At 38.4% G+C, this 23,338-nt stretch overlaps 1 protein-coding gene across 2 annotated transcripts in view; it reads right to left on the bottom strand.

The window, feature by feature from the left end:
• Positions 1-23,338, bottom strand: part of Vom2r55 (vomeronasal 2 receptor, 55) — a 66,171-nt gene that overhangs the window by 17,125 nt on the left and 25,708 nt on the right. Inside the window, exons 2-5 of one of the 2 annotated variants that reach the window (XM_039079932.2) lie at positions 4,686-4,977; positions 3,411-4,217; positions 2,536-2,763; positions 1,014-1,137 (exon numbers count right to left, since the gene is read on the bottom strand). In XM_039079932.2, the coding sequence (XP_038935860.1) occupies positions 1,014-1,137; positions 2,536-2,763; positions 3,411-4,217; positions 4,686-4,977 (1,451 nt within the window). Of the gene's footprint in view, positions 1-1,013; positions 1,138-2,535; positions 2,764-3,410; positions 4,218-4,685; positions 4,978-23,338 lie in introns of those variants that run through there. The other variant, NM_001099495.1, reaches the window with a different exon arrangement.

The raw sequence follows: 23,338 nt of genomic DNA, 5'->3' as shown, positions 1-23,338 counted from the left end.
AGTGAGGTAACCCAATCACAAAAAAACACACATGGTATGAACTCATTGATAAGTGGATATTAGCCCAAATGCTCGAATTACCCTAAATGTACAGAAACTCAAGAAGGATGACCAAAATGCGAATTCTTCACTCCTTCTTTCAAAGGGGAACAAGAATACCTTTGGGAGGGAATAGCATATATATATATATATATATATATATATATATATATATATATATCCACCAAAAGTAGATAAGATTGATGAAACTAAGAAGTGCATCTTACAGACGTCTGATATAACTGTCTCCTGAGAGGCACATCCAGGGCATGCCAAATACAGAGGCAAATTTTCTATCAGAAGTGCAGCTTGGTATATATGTGTATGTAAATGTACCTATATATGTACATATGTAGATATGTACGTATATGCATATATATATATATGTGTCTGTGTCCATGTTTGTATGTGTGTGTGTCTGTGTGTGTATAATATCTCCAAATCTTGTGGGACATATGTTCTAGTTGGTTTGGTCTCCCTTGTCTGGCATCAGTAGAAAATGAAGTGGCACACTGACAGAAACTTAATGTGTCAGTGTGGTACCTAGAGGAGTAACAGGTGCTGTTTAGAGGAGAAGGACACAGGGAATGGTAATAAGGATTTTGAGAGGGAGTGAAGAGAGGAGGGTCATTAAGCAAGATGTAAAATGAAGACAGAATAAATATAGTAGCTAAAAATATAGTTTCAAGTGTATGCAGAATTAATACTCAGAATATTGTCAGTTAAATTCTTCGTTATTGTGCAACATTCATTTTTGCTATGAGGAACTGATTTCTTGAGTCCACAATACCTGCAATGGTCAAAAATGTAAATCATTCATACTTATTGTTTTAACAGATAATGCACTGGAACAATAAAACTGATAAACTGAAGAAGAGGAATAGTCATTTGGTTCTCGTTCCTATTTTTCTCTGATAGAATAACTTTGTCAGAACACTGTGGAAAAGGAGGAGAATCAGTGCCTTGTCATTTACCTGTCTCATTGGAAATCTCATTCTCTTGGCAAGGAATGCAATCAAAGCAACAGATAACCTTGCCTTTTGGGATGACTTTCCTAAATCCAGGAGTGCAGCTCTCACTGCAGACAGACTGAGGGGTCTGAAAAATATTTGATATGAGGTAAAAAATACATATTAACCGGTGCACAAGTAAAGGATTTTTATAATACAGACCATTTGTTAATTAAATTGCATATTTAAAATTATTATAGGTTTTTGCTGTATTTTTCCATATTTTCATGTAGCACGACTTACAAATACATTCTGCTTCGTGTTGGGTCCAAGTACTATAAACCCCATAAGATCTATAAAGATTTTTAAAGACCTAGTCAAGAAGAGTTATGTTATTTTCTGTGAAAATCTCTAAGGAGGGCATGTTGGGACTCCAGACCAACTCTGTCCCTGAAATTCCTGGCTACACAAATGAGGACATTCATCTTCCATGTGCCTGTCTGTCAGAATTGTATGAATTAATCCCACCATAAAAACAAATGATGAGGCATTTCTGAGTAGTGTTTACTACATTCCATTAGCTAAGTTTTGAAAACATTCTCAAAATGAGTGCTATCATTTTTGGCACATGAATTGATATGGAAATCATGTTCTGTCCACAGCAGCCCTTACCCTCTTATTCCTGATTTTTAAGAAAATCTTCCTGATTTTTTAAAATCAATGATCCCTACCATAATGGACTGCATCCTCAATCCTTGATGGTAAACAAAAAATCTTTTCCTGACATTAATTTCGTTGCCTACATTTTGATAAGTCAGGTAAGGAAAACAGGATTGCTCTGACTGTGCTGATCTGTTTCTCAAATGCCTAAGTAAAGCCCAACTGTGCAGATCAGCTGTGTTAGAGTTTTTATTGTTGTAATAAAACAACACAACAACAACAACTTATGAATAGAAATTCTCATTTCATCTTCCACTTTTATATCACATTTTATCACCAATAAAATTAAGGAGAGTTGTTAAAATCAGAAAACTGAGAAAATAGTTGAAATGGAGATCATAGAGGATTTCTCCATAGTTGCTTGATAATTAATCATGTCATTTTCACCTTTCTCTCTCGGAAAACTAAGGACCCTTTGTCACTTCTGTCGTTTAAACGTACGTAAATTAAAGTAAAATACCTCTATGTAAATGTTGTATCAGTAAAATTTCTGACTGGTTTGGCTTCAGGCCAGGTTTGTAAATATTTTCTCTACTGACATTCCTCTTCCTAGATAAGTCTAATTTATGTCATGTTAATAGTTGTTTGGTTACAATGACTTCTTACACAATGAATTCAAATCCTGGCTTTAAATGACAAAATAATTAGATTATTTGGAAATATTGAAAATCAGATCCACAAGAATGAGCGAGCAATCAGTAGAATTCTTTATGTTTATGGTTATGGCTGTATTGATGGGATCTACATAAACAACCAAGGGCCATTAAGTCCAGAATCAGACATAATTTACATGCATTAGAATCTTTTAAATAAGAAATATACCCACTTCTGTAAATTTTATAGGCCATTGAATCATTTGTTCATATACTGACATTCGTTGGCCTTGGGAAGATCTTGGAGAAAATTTACCCACATTCGCAAATAGTGAAAGACCTGTTGGGAAATTCCAAAGGTTGATAATATCGTACTCTGGGTCTGTCTTCTTTTTCCAGTCAAGGACTACATGGTCACCAACAGAATTTAGCACTTGAATATTCTTCAGAAAAGGGTGAAGCTAAAAGACATGTGAAATACTATAAAAATAGTTAAATTTTTAGAGTGCAATAAAACTACAAATATGAAGTTTTTTTCCTTCTATAATGTATGATGTTAATACTATTTAAATTATTTTTCTATAAGGTTGAACAAAGGAGATCTTAGTTGAAAATAAGTATAATTTGGTTTCTTAAATATCAGTTTTAGAGAACAATCTAATCTAAGAAGTACTAAATGATCAAGGAATATAGTGTGAATAAATCTCAATTTCTTTCAATATACTCATCTCCTATTTTCTGAATTTATTTCATAGACTTCATATAGAATGTGAGTTAATCTGGTTTGATGGGAACTCAGAAATAGTTTAAAGAACATATCTAGTGTTGTATGGGAATATTTAGCACGTTTTGTCAGAATGAGCAGGAAAAGCTCGAATTTCCTACTAAGATATTGCCAAGATCCATATCCCAGTTGGTTTTACTAAGAGTTATTCCCTGAAATGAAAACCTCCATATAGACAGGGCAGTACTTTCACATCTAAGTACCAAAGCATATATTTCCTTTAATAGACTATTAAAAGAAAAATTAGAATCTATGCTAACTATTTTGGATTTTAAGAGCATCAGTTAAGTCACCTATGTTACAATACAGTGAAGGGTGTATTACCTGCCAGGGGTAATACGTATTCCTATCTTTGTTTGCCTGTGGTTGAATTTGAAACTTGTTGAGAATCATCTCATGGAGGCTGTGAGCAATGGCATACACAGCATTATACACATTGTAACTCTCTTCAGACATGACCATATCAAACTTTTTCTTTGGCAACAATTCCAAAGAGGCATTGGGCATACAGTTTTCAAGTATTTTACAATCAGTAGGTGAAAATGAACAGTTGAAATTTGAACTCCACAGGAAATGAAGAAAACTATCCTCTGGGTACTTGATAGGAGTAGCCTCTTTAATAAACTTTGTGAAACCAAGAATCTCCCCATGATGGGGTGAAAAAGTGAGAATTCCATGGGATAAACTTAACATGTTGTATTCTGGATATTTTGAGCCTAGCAATTTTGAGGTTGTGACCCAAACTTTTTCCAGTATGAACTTTCTGTAGATATTTTCTGTTTCAAAAAATATAAATTTAATGTCTCCATAAATTATGACCACTTTTGCTGATGTCTTACCAATTTTGAAATAAAAACTATTTGACAAATGATACATTGTTTCCCCTATTACCGATATTGCCCATACAAAAGTGAGGCAGATGTTATTCTTGTTGAACTCCTTTGTCAAGTGTGATATAAATTGATTGCCACTGTGGTCATCTCTGGTGACCAGTCCAACCCAGGTCCAGTTGAAATAAAGCATCAGAGACACAATACCACATAGTAGAGATTCTCCTTTTGGGGCCACCTTGTACAGAGAAGGAAACTGACTTCTGTCATTCAGAATATGATCAAAAGGCACCAGAGAAAGCTGAAAGAAATATGGTATGTAATACTTTAGCAAAGGAATTGTCATTTTTAGAAAAGATAAAGAGCTTATGTCATAAACAAAAGATTGAAGTGATTGATATGAAAGTGCTCAATGCGGGGTTGGGGATTTAGCTCAGTGGTAGAGCGCTTGCCTAGCAAGCGCAGAGCCCTGAGTTCGGTCCCCAGCTCCGAAAAAAAGAAAAAAAAAACGAAAAAAAAAAGTGCTCAATGCTTCCTAATGACAAACCTCAGTGTCTCAGTATTTTTAGAAAATTAAGAAAGAGACTCAAGGTTTTACACTACCATCTGTACAGTACCATATTTAAAAAAAAAGATGGAAGTGTATTTTTCTGACTCTGTAGTTGTCCTTTTACACTAAGCAATCAAAATCTCTCCTTTTTATTTTGTACATAGCTACAATCTGAAAAAGGAGACCTGGCGGCCCATCTCTCACATAACTTTCACTCACCTGCGGAAATTTGTAAAGATTCAGCAGTCTCTCAATATTTTCAGATGTTTGCCAGGATATTCCTGTAAGTACTGCAACTGATTTGCTCTGTTGTCTATAGCTGTAATTAGGAATGGAGGTGCTCAACCCCGTGAGCCAATAGAATATATTCCTCAGAATATTCCTTTCATAATATGGCAGAGTATAAATCTCAAGTCCCAGAGAGGTGTTTGGTAAAATGTTGGAGTTCGAGTTGATCTCATTGATGACAAATAACATGGCCAAAACAAGTTGGTACTCCTGTACATTGATCCTGCATACAAGTATTATAGCATTTCTATGGGGAACTCAGAATTGTTTTATCTAAAAAATTTGGTGCAATACCTTATACAGTTTGAACGTTTACGTTTTGATAGAGCACACACTTTTATGTCTGCAAATTAATTGTTTCCATTCAAGTGGTGTGCTATACTATGACATTTGAAGTTGATGAGATACATAAGTTGCATACTGATTAATTACAGGCCCAGTACACATAACTTTATCTGATATCAAGATGTGGGGATGTAAACTTAATTTTTCCCTTGAATGATGTGGGAATCTTTCACTAAGCATTCTATTCTTCTGAGCTTTCACCCTCAAAAAAATATGAAAAAAATTGTTTCTTCATTAACCCCCAGGTTCCTGAGATAGATTATCATGAAAGTGCCCACTTAATAATTTCAATCTAGCTTCCTGGTTGCTGCCGCTGCAGAGAGCCCGTGGGCAGCACCCCACGAGCAAACCTGAGCCTCGGGACAACAGGTAAGACCAAATTTTCTGCTGCAAGAAAGCTGCCTGGTGAGCTTGGGACACACGGAAGCAGAATTTCTCTAGGACCGGGCACGTTCTGTGTTTACCGGAAGTCCCACACCCGCGGATCCGGGCCCGCAGCAGCTCTCTGCTCTCAGACCCGGTGAGAGAGAGACCCAACTGCCTGGTCAGGTGGGCACTCCTGAGGCTGCAGAGCAGAAGAGACCACCAACACTGCTCACCCCTGCCCACATCCCTGGCCCAAGAGGAAACTGTATAAGGCCTCTGGGCTCCCGTGGGGGAGGGCCCAGGAGCGGCAGGACACCTGCCTGAGACACCACCGGAACCTGAAAGAAACAGACCGGATAAACAGTTCTCTGCACCCAAATCCCGTGGGAGGGAGAGCTAAACCTTCAGAGAGGCAGACAAGCCTGGGAAACCAGAAGAGACTGCTCCCTGCACACACATCTCGGGCGCCAGAGGAAAAAGCCAAAGACCATCTGGAACCCTGGTGCACTGAAGCTCCCGGAAGGGGCGGCACAGGTCTTCCTGGTTGCTGCCGCTGCAGAGAGCCCGTGGGCAGCACCCCACGAGCGAACCTGAGCCTCGGGACCACAGGTAAGACCAAATTTTCTGCTGCAAGAAAGCTGCCTGGTGAACTCAAGACACAGGCCCACAGGAACAGCTGAAGACCTGTAGAGAGGAAAAACTACACACCGGAAAGCAGAACACTCTGTCCCCATAACTGACTAAAAGAGAGGAAAACAGGTCTACAGCACTCCTGACACACAGGCTTATAGGACAGTCTAGCCACTGTCAGAAATAGCAGAACAAAGTAACACTAGAGATAATCTGATGACGAGAGGCAAGCGCAGGAACCCAAGCAACAGAAACCAAGACTACATGCCATCATCGGAGCCCAATTCTCCCACCAAAACAAACATGGAATATCCAAACACACCAGAAAAGCAAGATCTAGTTTCAAAATCATATTTGATCATGATGCTGGAGGACTTCAAGAAAGACATGAACACACTTAGGGAAACACAGGAAAACATTAATAAACAAGTAGAAGCCTACAGAGAGGAATCGCAAAAATCCCTGAAAGAATTCCAGGAAAACACAATCAAACAGTTGAAGGAATTAAAAATGGAAATAGAAGCAATCAAGAAAGAACACATGGAAACAACCCTAGATATAGAAAACCAAAAGAAGAGACAAGGAGCTGTAGATACAAGCTTCACCAACAGAATACAAGAGATGGAAGAGAGAATCTCAGGAGCAGAAGATTCCATAGAAATCATTGACTCAACTGTCAAAGATAATGTAAATCGGAAAAAGCTACTGGTCCAAAACATACAGGAAATCCAGGACTCAATGAGAAGATCAAACCTAAGGATAATAGGTATAGAAGAGGGTGAAGACTCCCAGCTCAAAGGACCACTAAATATCTTCAACAAAATCATAGAAGAAAACTTCCCTAACCTAAAAAAGGAGATACCCATAGATATACAAGAAGCCTACAGAACTCCAAATAGATTGGACCAGAAAAGAAACACCTCCCGTCACATCATTGTCAAAACACCAAACGCACAAAATAAAGAAAGAATATTAAAAGCAGTAAGGGAAAAAGGTCAAGTAACATATAAAGGGAGACCTATCAGAATCACACCAGACTTCTCGCCAGAAACTATGAAGGCCAGAAGATCCTGGACTGATGTCATACAGACCCTAAGAGAACACAAATGCCAGCCCAGGTTACTGTATCCAGCAAAACTCTCAATTAACATTGATGGAGAAACCAAGATATTCCATGACAAAACCAAATTTACACAATATCTTTCTTTTTTTTTTTTTCCGGAGCTGGGGACCGAACCCAGGGCCTTCCTAGGGCCTTGCTCTTGCTAGGCAAGCGCTCTACCACTAAGCTAAATCCCCAGCCCCTATCTTTCTACAAATCCAGCACTACAAAGGATAATAAATGGTAAAGCCCAACATAAGGAGGCAAGCTATACCCTAGAAGAAGCAAGAAACTAATCGTCTTGGCAACAAAACAAAGAGAATGAAAGCACACAAACATAACCTCACATCCAAATATGAATATAAAGGGAAACAATAATCACTATTCCTTAATATCTCTCAATATCAATGGCCTCAACTCCCCAATAAAAAGACATAGATTAACAAACTGGATAAGCAACGAGGACCCTGCATTCTGCTGCCTACAGGAAACACACCTCAGAGACAAAGACAGACACTACCTCAGAGTGAAAGGCTGGAAAACAACTTTCCAAGCAAATGGTCAGAAGAAGCAAGCTGGAGTAGCCATTCTAATATCAAATAAAATCAATTTCCAACTAAAAGTCATCAAAAAAGATAAGGAAGAACACTTCATATTCATCAAAGGAAAAATCCACCCAGATGAACTCTCAATCCTAAATATCTATGCCCCAAATACAAGGGCACCTACATACGTAAAAGAAACCTTACTAAAGCTCAAAGCACACATTGCACCTCACACAATAATAGTGGGAGATTTCAACACCCCACTCTCATCAATGGACAGATCATGGAAACAGAAATTAAACAGTGATGTCGACAGACTAAGAGAAGTCATGAGCCAAATGGACTTAACGGATATTTATAGAACATTCTATCCTAAAGCAAAAGGATATACCTTCTTCTCAGCTACTCATGGTACTTTCTCCAAAATTGACCATATAATTAGTCAAAAAACGGGCCTCAACAGGTACAGAAAGATAGAAATAATCCCATGCGTGCTATCGGACCACCACGGCCTAAAACTGGTCTTCAATAACAATAAGGGAAGAATGCCCATATATACGTGGAAATTGAACAATGCTCTACTCAATGATAACCTGGTCAAGGAAGAAATAAAGAAAGAAATTAAAAACTTTTTAGAATTTAATGAAAATGAAGATACAACATACTCAAACTTATGGGACACAATGAAAGCTGTGCTAAGAGGAAAACTCATAGCGCTGAGTGCCTGCAGAAAGAAACAGGAAAGAGCATATGTCAGCAGCTTGACAGCACACCTAAAAGCTCTAGAACAAAAGGAAGCAAATACACCCAGGAGGAGTAGAAGGCAGGAAATAATCAAACTCAGAGCTGAAATCTACCAAGTAGAAACAAAAGGACCATAGAAAGAATCAACAGAACCAAAAGTTGGTTCTTTGAGAAAATCAACAAGATAGATAAACCCTTAGCCAGATTAACGAGAGGACACAGAGAGTGCGTCCAAATTAACAAAATCAGAAATGAAAAGGGAGACATAACTACAGATTCAGAGGAAATTAAAAAAATCATCACATCTTACTATAAAAACCTATATTCAACAAAACTTGAAAATCTTCAGGAAATGGACAATTTCCTAGACAGATACCAGGTATCGAAGTAAATCAGAAACAGATAAACCAGTTAAACAACCCCATAACTCCTAAGGAAATAGAAGCAGTCATTAAAGGTCTCCCAACCAAAAAGAGCCCAGGTCCAGGCGGGTTTAGTGCAGAATTCTATCAAACCTTCATAGAAGACCTCATACCTATATTATCCAAACTATTCCACAAAATTGAAACAGATGGAGCCCTACCGAATTCCTTCTACGAAGCCACAATTACTCTTATACCTAAACCACACAAAGACACAACAAAGAAAGAGAACTTCAGACCAATTTCCCTTATGAATATCGACGCAAAAATACTCAATAAAATTCTGGCAAACCGAATTCAAGAGCACATCAAAACAATCATCCACCATGATCAAGTAGGCTTCATCCCAGGCATGCAGGGATGGTTTAATATACAGAAAACCATCAACGTGATCCATTATATAAACAAACTGAAAGAACAGAAGCACATGATCATTTCATTAGATGCTGAGAAAGCATTTGACAAAATTCAACACCCCTTCATGATAAAAGTCCTGGAAAGAATAGGAATTCAAGGCCCATACCTAAACATAGTAAAAGCCATATAGAGCAAACCAGTTGCTAACATTAAACTAAATGGAGAGAAACTTGAAGCAATCCCACTAAAATCAGGGACTAGACAAGGCTGCCCAGTCTCTCCCTACTTATTCAATATAGTTCTTGAAGTTCTAGCCAGAGCAATCAGACAACAAAAGGAGATCAAAGGGATACAGATCGGAAAAGAAGAGGTCAAAATATCACTATTTGCAGATGACATGATAGTATATTTAAGTGATCCCAAAAGTTCCACCAGAGAACTACTAAAGCTGATAAACAACTTCAGCAAAGTGGCTGGGTATAAAATTAACTCAAATAAATCAGTTGCCTTCCTCTATACAAAAGAGAAACAAGCCAAGAAAGAAATTAGGGAAACGACACCCTTCATAATAGACCCAAATAATATAAAGTACCTCGGTGTGACTTTAACCAAGCAAGTAAAAGATCTGTACAATAAGAACTTCAAGACACTGAGGAAAGAAATTGAAGAAGACCTCAGAAGATGGAAAGATCTCCCATGCTCATGGATTGGCAGGATTAATATAGTAAAAATGGCCATTCTACCAAAAGCAATCTACAGATTCAATGCAATCCCCATCAAAATACCAATCCAATTCTTCAAAGAGTTAGACAGAACAATTTGCAAATTCATCTGGAATAACAAAAAACCCAGGTTAGCTAAAGCTATCCTCAACAATAAAAGGACTTCAGGGGGAATCCCTATCCCTGAACTCAAGCAGTATTACAGAGCAATAGTGATAAAAACTGCATGGTATTGGTACAGAAACAGACAGATAGACCAGTGGAATAGAATTGAAGACCCAGAAATGAACCCACACACCTATGGGCACTTGATTTTTGACAAAGGAGCCAAAACCATCCAATGGAAAAAAGATAGCATTTTCAGCAAATGGTGCTGGTTCAACTGGAGGGCAACATGTAGAAGAATGCAGATCGATCCATGCTTATCACCCTGTACAAAGCTTAAGTCCAAGTGGATCAAGGACCTCCACATCAAACCAGACACACTCAAACTAATAGAAGAAAAACTAGGGAAGCATCTGGAACACATGGGCACTGGAAAAAATTTCCTGAACAAAACACCAATGGCTTATGCTCTAAGATCAAGAATCGACAAATGGGATCTCATAAAACTGCAAAGCTTCTGTAAGGCAAAGGACACTGTGGTTAGGACAAAACAGCAACCAACAGATTGGGAAAAGATCTTTACCAATCCTACAACAGATAGAGGCCTTATATCCAAAATATACAAAGAACTCAAGAAGTTAGATCGCAGGGAAACAAATAGCCCTATTAAAAAATGGGGTTCAGAGCTAAACAAAGAATTCACAGCTGAGGAATGCCGAATGGCTGAGAAACACCTAAAGAAATGTTCAACATCTTTAGTCATAAGGGAAATGCAAATCAAAACAACCCTGAGATTTCACCTCACACCAGTGCGATTGGCTAAGATCAAAAACTCAGGTGACAGCAGATGCTGGCGAGGATGTGGAGAAAGAGGAACACTCCTCCATTGTTGGTGGGTTTGCAGACTGGTAAAACCATTCTGGAAATCAGTCTGGAGGTTCCTCAGAAAATTGGACATTGAACTGCCTGAGGATCCAGCTATACCTCTCTTGGGCATATACCCAAAAGATGCCTCAACATATAAAAGAGACACGTGCTCCACTATGTTCATCGCAGCCTTATTTATAATAGCCAGAAACTGGAAAGAACCCAGATGCCCTTCAACAGAGGAATGGATACAGAAAATGTGGTACATCTACACAATGGAATATTACTCAGCTATCAAAAACAACGAGTTTATGAAATTCGTAGGCAAATGGTTGGAACTGGAAAATATCATCCTGAGTGAGCTAACCCAATCACAGAAAGACATACATGGTATGCACTCATTGATAAGTGGCTATTAGCCCAAATGCTTGAATTACCCTAGATCCCTAGAACAAACGAAAATCAAGACGGATGATCAAAATGTGAATGCTTCACTCCTTCTTTAAATGAGGAAAAAGAATACCCTTGGCAGGGAAGGGAGAGGCAAAGATTAAAACAGAGACTGAAGGAACACCCATTCAGAGCCTGCCCCACATGTGGCCCATACATATACAGCCACCCAATTAGACAAGATGGATGAAGCAAAGAAGTGCAGACCGACAGGAGCCGGATGTAGATCGCTCCTGAGAGACACAGCCAGAATACAGCAAATACAGAGGCGAATGCCAGCAGCAAACCACTGAACTGAGAATAGGTCCCCTATTGAAGGAATCAGAGAAAGAACTGGAAGAGCTTGAAGGGGCTCGAGACCCCAAAAGTACAACAATGCCAAGCAACCAGAGCTTCCAGGGACTAAGCCACTACCTAAAGACTATACATGGACTGACCCTGGACTCTGACCCCATAGGTAGCAATGAATATCCTAGTAAGAGCACCAGTGGAAGGGGAAGCCCTGGGTCCTGCTAAGACTGAACCCCCAGTGAACTAGTCTATTGGGGGAGGGCGGCAATGGGGGGAGGGTTGGGAGGGGAACACCCATAAGGAAGGGGGGGAGGGGGATGTTTGCCCGGAAAGCGGGAAAGGGAATAACACTCGAAATGTTTATAAGAAATACTCAAGTTAATAAAAAAAATAATAATTTCAATCTATCTGATGTATGTATATAACTGTATACTGTGTGTGTCAGGATATCTATTTCTCGTGTATTTATATATACATGTCTTGGTGTTTGGAACACATCCTAATGCTTGTACATGAAATGCAGATGATTACTTCTCTGACCAACTTTGTTTTTTAGCCTCTTCAAATTACATGTCTCTATTATTATCCTTATATGTGCCAAAGGGGTTGCTCTGAATTTTTCTGTCTCATCATCACACGTCCTTTTAAGAATACATCCTATGTAATAGTATGCTGTTATTATCAGTTTGATGTTGGCTCTGTGCATATGAACTCAGGTTTCTCACCTATAATGTAACAACTTTTTATGATATGGAATCTTCACATTTTTATAACAATGACATCTAGTGAAGAATATACATCATACTTGGGAAGGTAAGTCTATATACATATGTGGAGGTTAAAAAAATAATACTTTCAACATACATTGCTCAAAACTTATGTGTCATTATTCCTAATTTTTCACATTGGTTCTTGGTTCAATATCCAAATTTTATTTCCTATGAAAATACTTCAATAGATTCATAAAATACCATATTGTTTTCATCTTTTCTAAAGCATCTGTTGGCAAATAGATTAATTCACTTAAGTTTATATGAGAATTAAAAAAGGCCCCAGCATTTCACACTCCAGGATGGTCAAACTGGATCCCCCTCTTTAATCTCCTACAATTTTCAAAGTACATATGGAGCTTTAAACCAGACATAAATGACTTCTAAAACTATTTGCTTGTATCTTAAATAAGTGTAGCTTTTTTACCTCACAAAAGAAAATTTGTATTTCAACAAATAATTAAATAATCATGGAAGTGGGCAATGCAGAAGGGGGCATTCCCAGAAGAACTGAGAAATCTACAGCATATCTCTTGCAATTAACCTTGGGTAATGTTGTTGAAGTTCAGCCAAAAACATAATAAGAGTGAGATGACTAAGAGAGTATGTCTTATAAGTAAGAGAGAAGATACATACAGTACCCAAACAATATAGTTTCAAATAGAACAAATGAACCTGTAGACCTGTGTTCACAGGGTGAGAACTCTGAGAGACTCACCCATAGACCTTGGACAGTAGGCAACGAATTACTGCTGAAAGCACGAGAAATAGTCATTTGGGGAAAATGAGCATCAAATTATTTTTCCAATTCCAATTAGTCAGTTCCAAAACCATATGTAGATATGACACATTAAATAGGATCAAAGGGCTATAGGTATATAAATGTATTTTGCATAAGTATATCAATAATAACAATAGAAAGGGAGGCCATTAATATGAGAGGGATAAATTGGGAGGTATGAGATAGTTTGGAGACTGACAAAGGAGATTTTGGAGCAGGAAGGTTGTTAACAATGATATAATTATATGATAAAAATAATAATGTATTACAAAAATATAAATTATTACGAAATTATAGATTATATAGGATACTAATTCAGAGCCATAATATGTTTTAAATAATAAAATAACAACTTAGCTGATCATGTTAGGTGAAGGACAATGTGAGTACAAAAAATTATGGCATGTTGTTTGATGACATATAGATAGCACTTTCTTCCCTGATGCATAACTATTTTTCAAAGACAACTAGCTTGAATAAAAAAAAACTACCTTATATTCATATTATAAAGTCATACATATTACAGTTATGGTATTTTTGTGTAGATAGGTAAAATCTCTCTTTTAGGTCCATCCTAACAATGAACTTTCCTATCCTGGCCCTTCCTTCCATCTTCTCACCATTTCTATCATTATATCCATGTTGAATAATCATAATGTCAACAGGATCTGGCACATGCATAGTTACATTAAAACAACATGGAGTATAATAAGATCTTAGACCAACACCATGATTACTATATTTTTTGTATTCCAGTTCTGTTATGTACAGAGCTATTTCAGGGGAAAGAGTTTATAAAAATGAAAAAGATCACATTGTGCATACCACAACCTTTTTTATATGAAATATAGAAAGGAAAGTTTTGGTACTAAACATAAAGTATACGTGGCACCAGAAAAATCAATTCCCCAATCTCAGGCTTTTTTCTCACTTTTGGACAATGATTCAACTATATTTTAGTTGGAAAGACCTCAAAATTGTCATTTGGTTGAAGAGGATTTAAAGTGATGATGATATGGATATGTCTACATCTCATGGCCTATGGTTAAAATCATATAACCCAGAGGAGGGTTTATGTACATACAGAGAATGAAAGTTATGGCTTGAACATGCTTGGCAAACTACTATACCATCTACAATACATCATTATTCATTCATTTGTAGTACAACACTAATCAATACAATTAGGTAAATAGAGAAAATCCACATAGAATGATCTCAGATAACAATTATTATAAGTGCTACCTAAATAGATCATACATTCTCATAAGTATAAAAATAAAAATGATATATGAATGTTTAAATCCTTACTATTTTTAAATACAAGACTAAAACAATTCAGAAGTAGCTCTAAAAATGGTTACACATCCATATCATCAGAATACAATTTTAAAATTCAATACAATCAAAATGAAAAATATATTGCTAGTTTCCAAAGTAAGGAAAACAACAGCTAACATTTTCACATGATGAAATGCCAACACACTGAGAAATATATATATATATATATTGGTGATGCCAAGAATTGTTTTCAAAAAGGAGCTTGTTATAGCTGTCTCCTGAGAGGCTCTACCAGAGCATGACAAACACAAAGGCAGATGCTCACAGCTAACTATTGGAGTGAGTATAAGGATGCCAATAGAGGAGTTAGAAAAAGAATTGAAGGAGTTGAAAGTTCTTGCAACCCAATAGGAAGAAGAACAATAACAACCAACTAGAGACCCTAAAGTTCCTAGGGACTAAACCATCAACCAAAGAGTACACAAGAAGTGACCCATGGCTCCAGGCACACAAGTAGGAGAGTACGGAATTGTCAGACTTCAGTGGAGGAGGCCCTTAGTCCTTTGAAGACTAGATTCCCCAGTGAAAGCTAATGCCATGGCTGTGAGATGGGAGTGAGTAGGTGGGAGAGAGAGCAGGGGAAGGGCAGATGGGATAGGGAGCCTCTGGAGAGGAAACCCAGAAAACGGTTAACATTTGAAATGAAAATACATGAAATATCCAGTACAAAATATATAAATAAAACTTATAAGCTTTAAAATGTTAAAAAGCAAAAGTGTTATTATTCTGAGAGTGCAACTATATCTCTACAGTCTTAACATTTACAATGTAAAAGCAGGTAAAACTGTGAATTCCAAACCAGACCCACATCATGGGTAACAGACAAGCCCTTGATATACAAAGACCCAAATCTAAATGAAAATGAAAAATTTGAAAAAGAAAACCACTTTGAAGACACATTATTCTTAAAAGCAACTAAATGTGAAGCACTCCATGAAGAGATTCTAGAAGGCAGGATAAAGAAATAGTAGTTAAAATGTCAGAACTACACTGTTAAAAAAAAAAGACAGCCAGGTTTGTAGGTCAGAATAAACTATGAACAATTAGCCCAATATATTTAAATCATAGGATTCTTTATGGGGACATGAGAACCATACTCTAGAAAGAGCACCATTTCAATGAAACACTGGAATATACCAAAGTTCACTCATGTAAGACTGAAAGTGTTGAAGTTTTTCTCATTCTTTGGGAAACCATTGCACTTATTGATCTTGTGCAAATTTCATACACATGTGAGGACTGTTCAACCTCAAGAACCAGGAATCTCCATCCTACTAAGAACACTTGCTCAATGATATTTTTAGCAGCTTAACAGATAAAATCAAGATTCAGAAACAATCTAGATCCCCCTCAACCTTACATAATGTTACTCAGCAATTTTAAAAAATGATATCATGGAGAAGAGACTTCACTCTACCCACATTTCTGACTCCAGAGGAAAACACCTAATGCCATCTGGAACACTGGTGCATGGGGGCTCCCAAAAAGGGCACCGCAGGCCCTCCTGATTGTCACCTTCATGGAGAGCTCAGAAGCAACCCCCAACGAACGAACTTGAGCTGCAGGACCACAGGTAAGACCAACTTTTCTGCTCCAAGCGACCTGCCTGGTGGTCTCGAAGCACACAGAGGCAAAATTCCTCTGGGATCGGACACATCCGGTTGTTGGCTGGAGCCCCAACCTCGCAGACCCCGGCCCAGAGCTCACTGCTCCCAAACCCCTTGGTAGAGAGAACTCACCGCTCAGACAGGTGGGCACTCCTGAGACTGCAGAGCAGGAGAGACCAACAATACTGCCCACCCCTACCCACATCCCTGTCCCAATAGGAAATTGTATACAGTCTCTGGGAACTGAAACATAGGGGAACTGGAGCAGCAGGTCCCCTGCACTCCAAAAACTGCCCCAGAACTGAAGGGACCAGATCAAGAATTCTCTGCACCCAAATCCCATGGGAGGGAGAACTAAAACTTCAGAGAGGCAGACAAGCCTGGGAAGCCAGAAGAGACTACACTCTGCCCACATTTCTGACTCCACAGGAAAAACACCTAACCCCATCTGGGAACCCTGTGCATGGGGGCTACTGGAAAAGCCAGTGCAGGGCCTCCTGGTTGCCACCCTCACAGAGAGCTCAAAAGCAGCCCCCCGTGAGCAACTTGAGCCGCTGGACCACAAGAAAGACCAACTTTTCTACTCCAAGCAACCTGCCTGGTGGACACAGGACATATGCCCACAGGAACAGCTGAAGACCAGTAGCCAGGGAAAGAAAACACGCCCAAAAGTAGAACACTCTGTTCCCATAACTGGCTGAAAGAAAACAGGAAAACAGGTCGACAGCATTCCTGAAACACAGGCCTATAGGACAGTCTAGCCACTGAAAAAAATAGCAGAACAAAGTTGCACCAGAGACAATCTGATGGTGAGAGGCAAGCACAGGAACCCAAGCAAGAGAAACCATGACTGCATGGCATAATTGGACCTCAATTCTTCCACCAAAGCAAACACTAAATATCAAAACATACCAGAAAAGCAAGATCTAGATTTAAAATCATTTTCGATCATGATGCTGGAGGACCTCAAGAAAGACATGAAGAACTCCATTGGAGAAAGGCAGGGAAACATAAATAAACAAGTAGAAACCTATAAAGAGGAATCAAAAATCCCTGAAAGAATTCCAGGAAAACACAACCAAACCATTGAAGGAATTAAAAATGGAAATAGAAGCAATCAAGAAAGAACACAGGGAAACAACCCTGGATATAGAAAACCAAAGGAAGAGACAAGGAGCCCTAGATACAAGCATCACCAAAAGAATACAAGAGATAGAAGAGAGAATCTCAGGAGATGAAGATTCCATAGAAATCACCGACACAACTGTCAAAGATAATGTAAAACAGAAAAAGCTACTGGTCCAAAAGATACAGGAAATCCAGGACTCAATGAGAAGATCAAACCTAAGGATAATAGGTATAGAAGAGACTGAAGACTCCCAGCTCAAAGGACCAGTAAATATCTTCAATACAATCATAGAAGAAAACTTCCCTAACCTAAAGAAAGAGATGCCCATAAGCATACAAGAAGCCTACAGAACTCCAAATAGATTGGACCAGAAAAGAAACTCCTCCTGTCACATAATAGTCAAAACACCAAATGCACAAAATGAAGAAAGAATATTAAAAGCAGTAAGGGGTGTTTCTCAGCCATTCGGCATTCCTCAGCTGTGAATTCTTTGTTTAGCTCTGCTGAGGAATGCCGAATGGCTGAGAAACACCTAAAGAAATGTTCAACATCTTTAGTCATAAGGGAAATGCAAATCAAAACAACCCTGAGATTTCACCTCACACCAGTGAGAATGGCTAAGATCAAAAACTCAGGTGACAGCAGATGCTGGCGAGGATGTGGAGAAAGAGGAACACTCCTCTATTGTCGGTGGGATTGCAGACTGGTAAAACCATTCTGGAAATCAGTCCGGAGGTTCCTCAGAAAATTGGACATTGAACTGCCTGAGGATCCAGCTATACCTCTCTTGGGCATATACCCAAAAGATGCCTCAACATATAAAAGAGACACGTGCTCCACTATGTTCATCGCAGCCTTATTTATAATAGCCAGAAACTGGAAAGAACCCAGATGCCCTTCAACAGAGGAATGGATACAGAAAATGTGGTACATCTACACAATGGAATATTACTCAGCTATCAAAAACAACGAGTTTATGAAATTCGTAGGCAAATGGTTGGAACTCGAAAATATCATCCTGAGTGAGCCAATCCAATCACAGAAAGACGTACATGTTATGCACTCATTGATAAGTGGCTATTAGCCCAAATGCTTGAATTACCCTAGATCCCTAGAACAAACGAAAATCAAGACGGATGATCAAAATGTGAATGCTTCACTCCTTCTTTAAATGAGGAAAAAGAATACCCTTGGCAGGGAAGGGAGAGGCAAAGATTAAAACAGAGACTGAAGGAACACCCATTCAGAGCCTGCCCCACATGTGGCCCATACATATACAGCCACCCAATTAGACAAGATGGATGAAGCAAAGAAGTGCAGACCGACAGGAGCCGGATGTAGATCGCTCCTGAGAGACACAGCCAGAATACAGCAAATACAGAGGCGAATGCCAGCAGCAAACCACTGAACTGAGAATAGGTCCCCCGTTGAAGGAATCAGAGAAAGAACTGGAAGAGCTTGAAGGTGCTCGAGACCCCAAAAGTACAACAATGTCAAGCAACCAGAGCTTCCAGGGACTAAGCCACTACCTAAAGACTACACATGGACTGACCCTGGACTCTGACCCCATAGGTAGCAATGAATATCCTAGTAAGAGCACCAGTGGAAGGGGAATCCCTGGGTCCTGCTGAGACTGAACCCCAGTGAACTAGACTATGGGGGGAGGGCGGCAATGGGGGGAGGGTTGGGAGGAGAACACCCATAAGGAAGAGGAGGGGGGAGGGGGATGTTTGCCCGGAAAGCGGGAAAGGGAATAACACTTGAAATTCATATAAGAAATACTCAAGTTAATGAAAAAAAAACAAAAAAACATAAAAAAAGCAGTAAGGGGAAAAGGTCAAGTAAAATATAAAGGCAGACCTAGCAGAATCACACCAGATTTCTCGCCAGAGACTATGAAAGCCAGAAGATCCTGGACAGATGTCATACAGACCCTAAGAGAACACAAATGCCAGCCCAGGTTACTGTATCCTGCAAAACTCTCAATTAACATAGATGGAGAAACAAAGATACTTCCATAACAAAACAAAATTTACACAATATCTTTCTACAAATCCAGCACTACAAAGGATAATAAATGGTAAAGCCCAACATAAGGAGGCAAGCTACATCCTAGAAAAAGCAAGAAATTAAATGTCTTGGCAACAAAACAAAGAGAAGAAAGGCACACAATCTCACATCCAAATATGAATATAACAGGTAGCAATAATCACTATTCCTTAATATCTCCAACATCAATGATCTCAAATCCCCAATAAAAAGACATAGATTAACAAACTGGACACGCAATGAGGTCCCTGCATTGTGCTGCCTACAGGAAACACACCTCAGAGACAAAGACTGACACTACCTCAGAGTGAAAGGCTGGAAAACAAGTTTACAAGCAAATGGTCTGAAGAAGCAAGCTGGAGTACCCATTCTCATATCGAATATAATAGATTTTCAACTAAAAGTCATCAAAAAAGATAAGGAAGGACATGTCACATTCATCAAAGGACAAATCCACTAACATGAACTCTCAATCCTACATATCTATGCTCCAAATACAAGGGCACCTACATACATAAAAGAAACCTTACTAAAGCTCAAAGCATACATTGTGCCTCACACAATAATATTAGGAGATTTCAACACCACACTCTCATCAATGGACAGATCATGGAAACAGAAATTAAACAGAGACATAGACAGACTAAGAGAAGTCAGGAACCAAATGGACTTAACAGATATTTATAGAACATTCTATCCTAAAGCAAAAGTATATACATTCTTCTCAGCACCTCATGGTACTTTCTCCAAAATTGACCATATAATTGGTCATAAAACAGGCCTCAACAGATACAGAAAAATAGAAATAATCCCATGCGTCCTATCAGACGATCACAGACTAAAGTTTGTCTTCAATAACATTAAGGGAAGAACGCCCACATGTACATGGAAGTTGAACAATGCTCTACTCAAAGATAACCTGGTCAAGGAAGAAATAATGAAAGAATTAAAGACTTCTTAGAATTTAATTAAAATGAAGGTACAGCATACCCAAACTTATGGGATACAAAGAAAGCTGTGCTAAGAGGAAAACTCGTACCTCTGGGTGCCTGCAAAAAGAAAGAGGAGAAAGCATATGTCAGCAGCTTGACAGCACACCTAAAGGCTCTAGAACAAAAAGAAGCAAATACACCCAGGAGGAGAAAAATGCAGGAAATAATCAAACCCAGAGCTGAAATCAACCAAGTAGAAACAAAAAGGATCATAGAAAGAATCAACAGAAACCAAAGTTGGTTCTTTGAGAAACTCAAAAAGATAGATAAACCCTTACCCAGACTAATAAGAGGACCCAAAGAGAGTATACAAATAAAAAAAAATAAAAAATCAAAAGGGAGACATAACTACAGAATCAGTGGAAATTCAAAAAACCATCACATACTACTACAAAAACCTATATCCAACAAAACTTGAAAAATCAACTGAAGTGAAATCAGGAACAGATAAACCATTTAAACAACCTCATAACTCCTAATGAAATAGAAGCAGTAATTAAAGATCTCCGAACCAAAATGAGCCCAGGTCCAGACGGGTTTAGGGCAGAATTTTATCAGACCTTCATAGAAGGTCTCACACCAATAATATCCAAACTATTCCACAAAATTGAAACAGATGGAGCACTACCAAACTCCTTCTATGAAGCCACAATTACTCTTATACTTAAATCACACAAAGACCCAACAAAAAAAGATTTCCCTTATGAATATCGAATCAAAAATACTCAATAAAATTCTGGCAATCTGAATCCAATGGCACATCAAAAAAATCATCCACCATGATCAAGTAGCCTTCATCTCAGGCATGCAGGGATGGTTTAATATACAGAAAACCATCAACGTGATCCATCATATAAACAAACTGAAAGAACAGAACCACGTGATCATTTCATTAGATGCTGAGAAAGTATTCAACAAAATTCAATACCCCTTCATGATAAAAGTCCTGGAAGAATAAGAATTCAAGGCCCATACCTAAACATAGTTAAAACCATATAGTCACTAACATTAAACTAAATGGAGAGAAACATGAAGCAAGCCCACTAAAAACAGGGACTAGACAAGGCTGGCCACTCTTTCTCTACTTATTCAATATAGTTCTTGAGGTTCTAGCCAGAGCAATCAGACAACAAAAGGAGATCAAGGCGACACAGTTTGGAAAAAAGAAGTCAAAATATCACTATTTGCAGATGATATGATAGTATATTTAAGTGATCCCAAAAGTTCCACCAGAGACCTACTAAATTTGATAAAGAACTTCAGCAAACTGACTGGGTATAAAATTAACTCAAATAAATGAGTAGCCTTCATCTACACAAAAGAGAAAAAAGCTGAGAAAGAGATTAGGGCAAAGACACACTTCATAATAGTCCCAAATAATAAAAAGTACCTCGGTGTGACTTTAACCAAGCAAGTAAAAGATCTGTAAAATAAGAACATAAGCCTCTGAAGAAAGAAATTGAAGAAGACCTCAGAAGATGGAAAGATCTCCCATGCTCATGGATTGGCAGGATTAATATAGTAAAAATGGCCATTTTACCAAAAGCGATCTACAGATTCAATGCAATCCCCATCAAAACACCAATCCAACTCTTCAAAGAGTTAGACAGAAAAATTTCCAAATTCATCTGGAATAACAAAAAACCCAGGATAGCTAAAACTATCCTCAAAAATGAAAGGACTTCTGGGGGAATCACTATCCCTGAATTCAAGCAGTGTTACAGAGTAATAGTTATAAAAAAAACAAAACAAAACAAAACTACATGGTATTGGAACAGACACAGACATATAGACCAGTGGAATATAATTGAAGACCCAGAAATGAACCCACACACCTATGGGCACTTGATTTTTGACAAAGGAACCAAAACCATCCAATGGAAAGAAGATAGCATTTTCAGCAAATGGTGCTGGTTCAACTGGAGGTCAACATGTAGAAGAATGCATATCGATCCATGCTTATCACCCTGTACAAAGCTTAAGTCCAAGTGGAACAAGGACCTCCACATCAAACCAGATACTCCAAACTAATAGAAGAAAAAGTGAGGAAGCATCCCGCACACATGGGCACTGGAGAAAATTTCCTGAACAAAACACAAATGGTTTATGCTCTAAGATCAAGAATCGACAAATGGGATCTAATAAAACTGCAAAGCTTCTGTAAGGCAAAGGACACTGTGGTTAGGACTAAACTGCAACCAACAGATTGGGAAAAGATCTTCACCAATCCTACGACTGATAGAAGACTTATATCCAATATATAAAAAGAACTCAAGAAGTTAGACTGCAGGGAGACAAATAACCCTATTAAAAATGGGGTTCAGAGCTAAACAAAGAATTCACAGGTGAGAAATGCAGAATGGCTGAGAAACACCTAAAGAAATGTTCAACATCTTTAGTCATAAGGGAAATGAAAATCTAAACAACCCTGAGATTTTACCTCACACAAGTGAGAATGGCTAAGGTCAAAAACTCAGGTGACAGCAGATGGTGGCAAGGATGTGGAGAAAGAGGAACACTCCTCCATTCTTGGTGGGATTACAGATTGGTACAACCATTCTCGAAATCAGTCTGGTGGCTCCTCAGAATATTGGACATTGACTTACCTGAGGACCCAGCTATACGTCTCTTGGGCATACACCCAAAAGATGCACCAACATATAACACAGGCACATGCTTCACTATGTTCCTAGCCCTATTTATAATAGCCAGAAGCTGGAAAGAACCCAGATGCCCTTCAACAGAGGAATGGATACAGAAAATGTGGTACATCTACACAATGGAATATTACTCAGTTATCAAAGACAATGACTTTATGAAATTCATAGGAAATGGATGGAATTGGAAAATATCATCCTGAGTGAGGTAAACCAATCACAGAAACACACATGTTATGCACTCATTGATAAGTGGCTATTAGCTCAAATGCTTGAATTGCCTTAGATGTACAGAACACATGAAACTCAAGA

This window comes from Rattus norvegicus, chromosome 7 (assembly GCF_036323735.1).
Source record: "Rattus norvegicus strain BN/NHsdMcwi chromosome 7, GRCr8, whole genome shotgun sequence".
NCBI classification, from domain to species: domain Eukaryota; kingdom Metazoa; phylum Chordata; class Mammalia; order Rodentia; family Muridae; genus Rattus; species Rattus norvegicus.
Note: the sequence above shows the minus strand (reverse complement) of the source record. Positions and strands in the feature narration are given on the sequence as shown.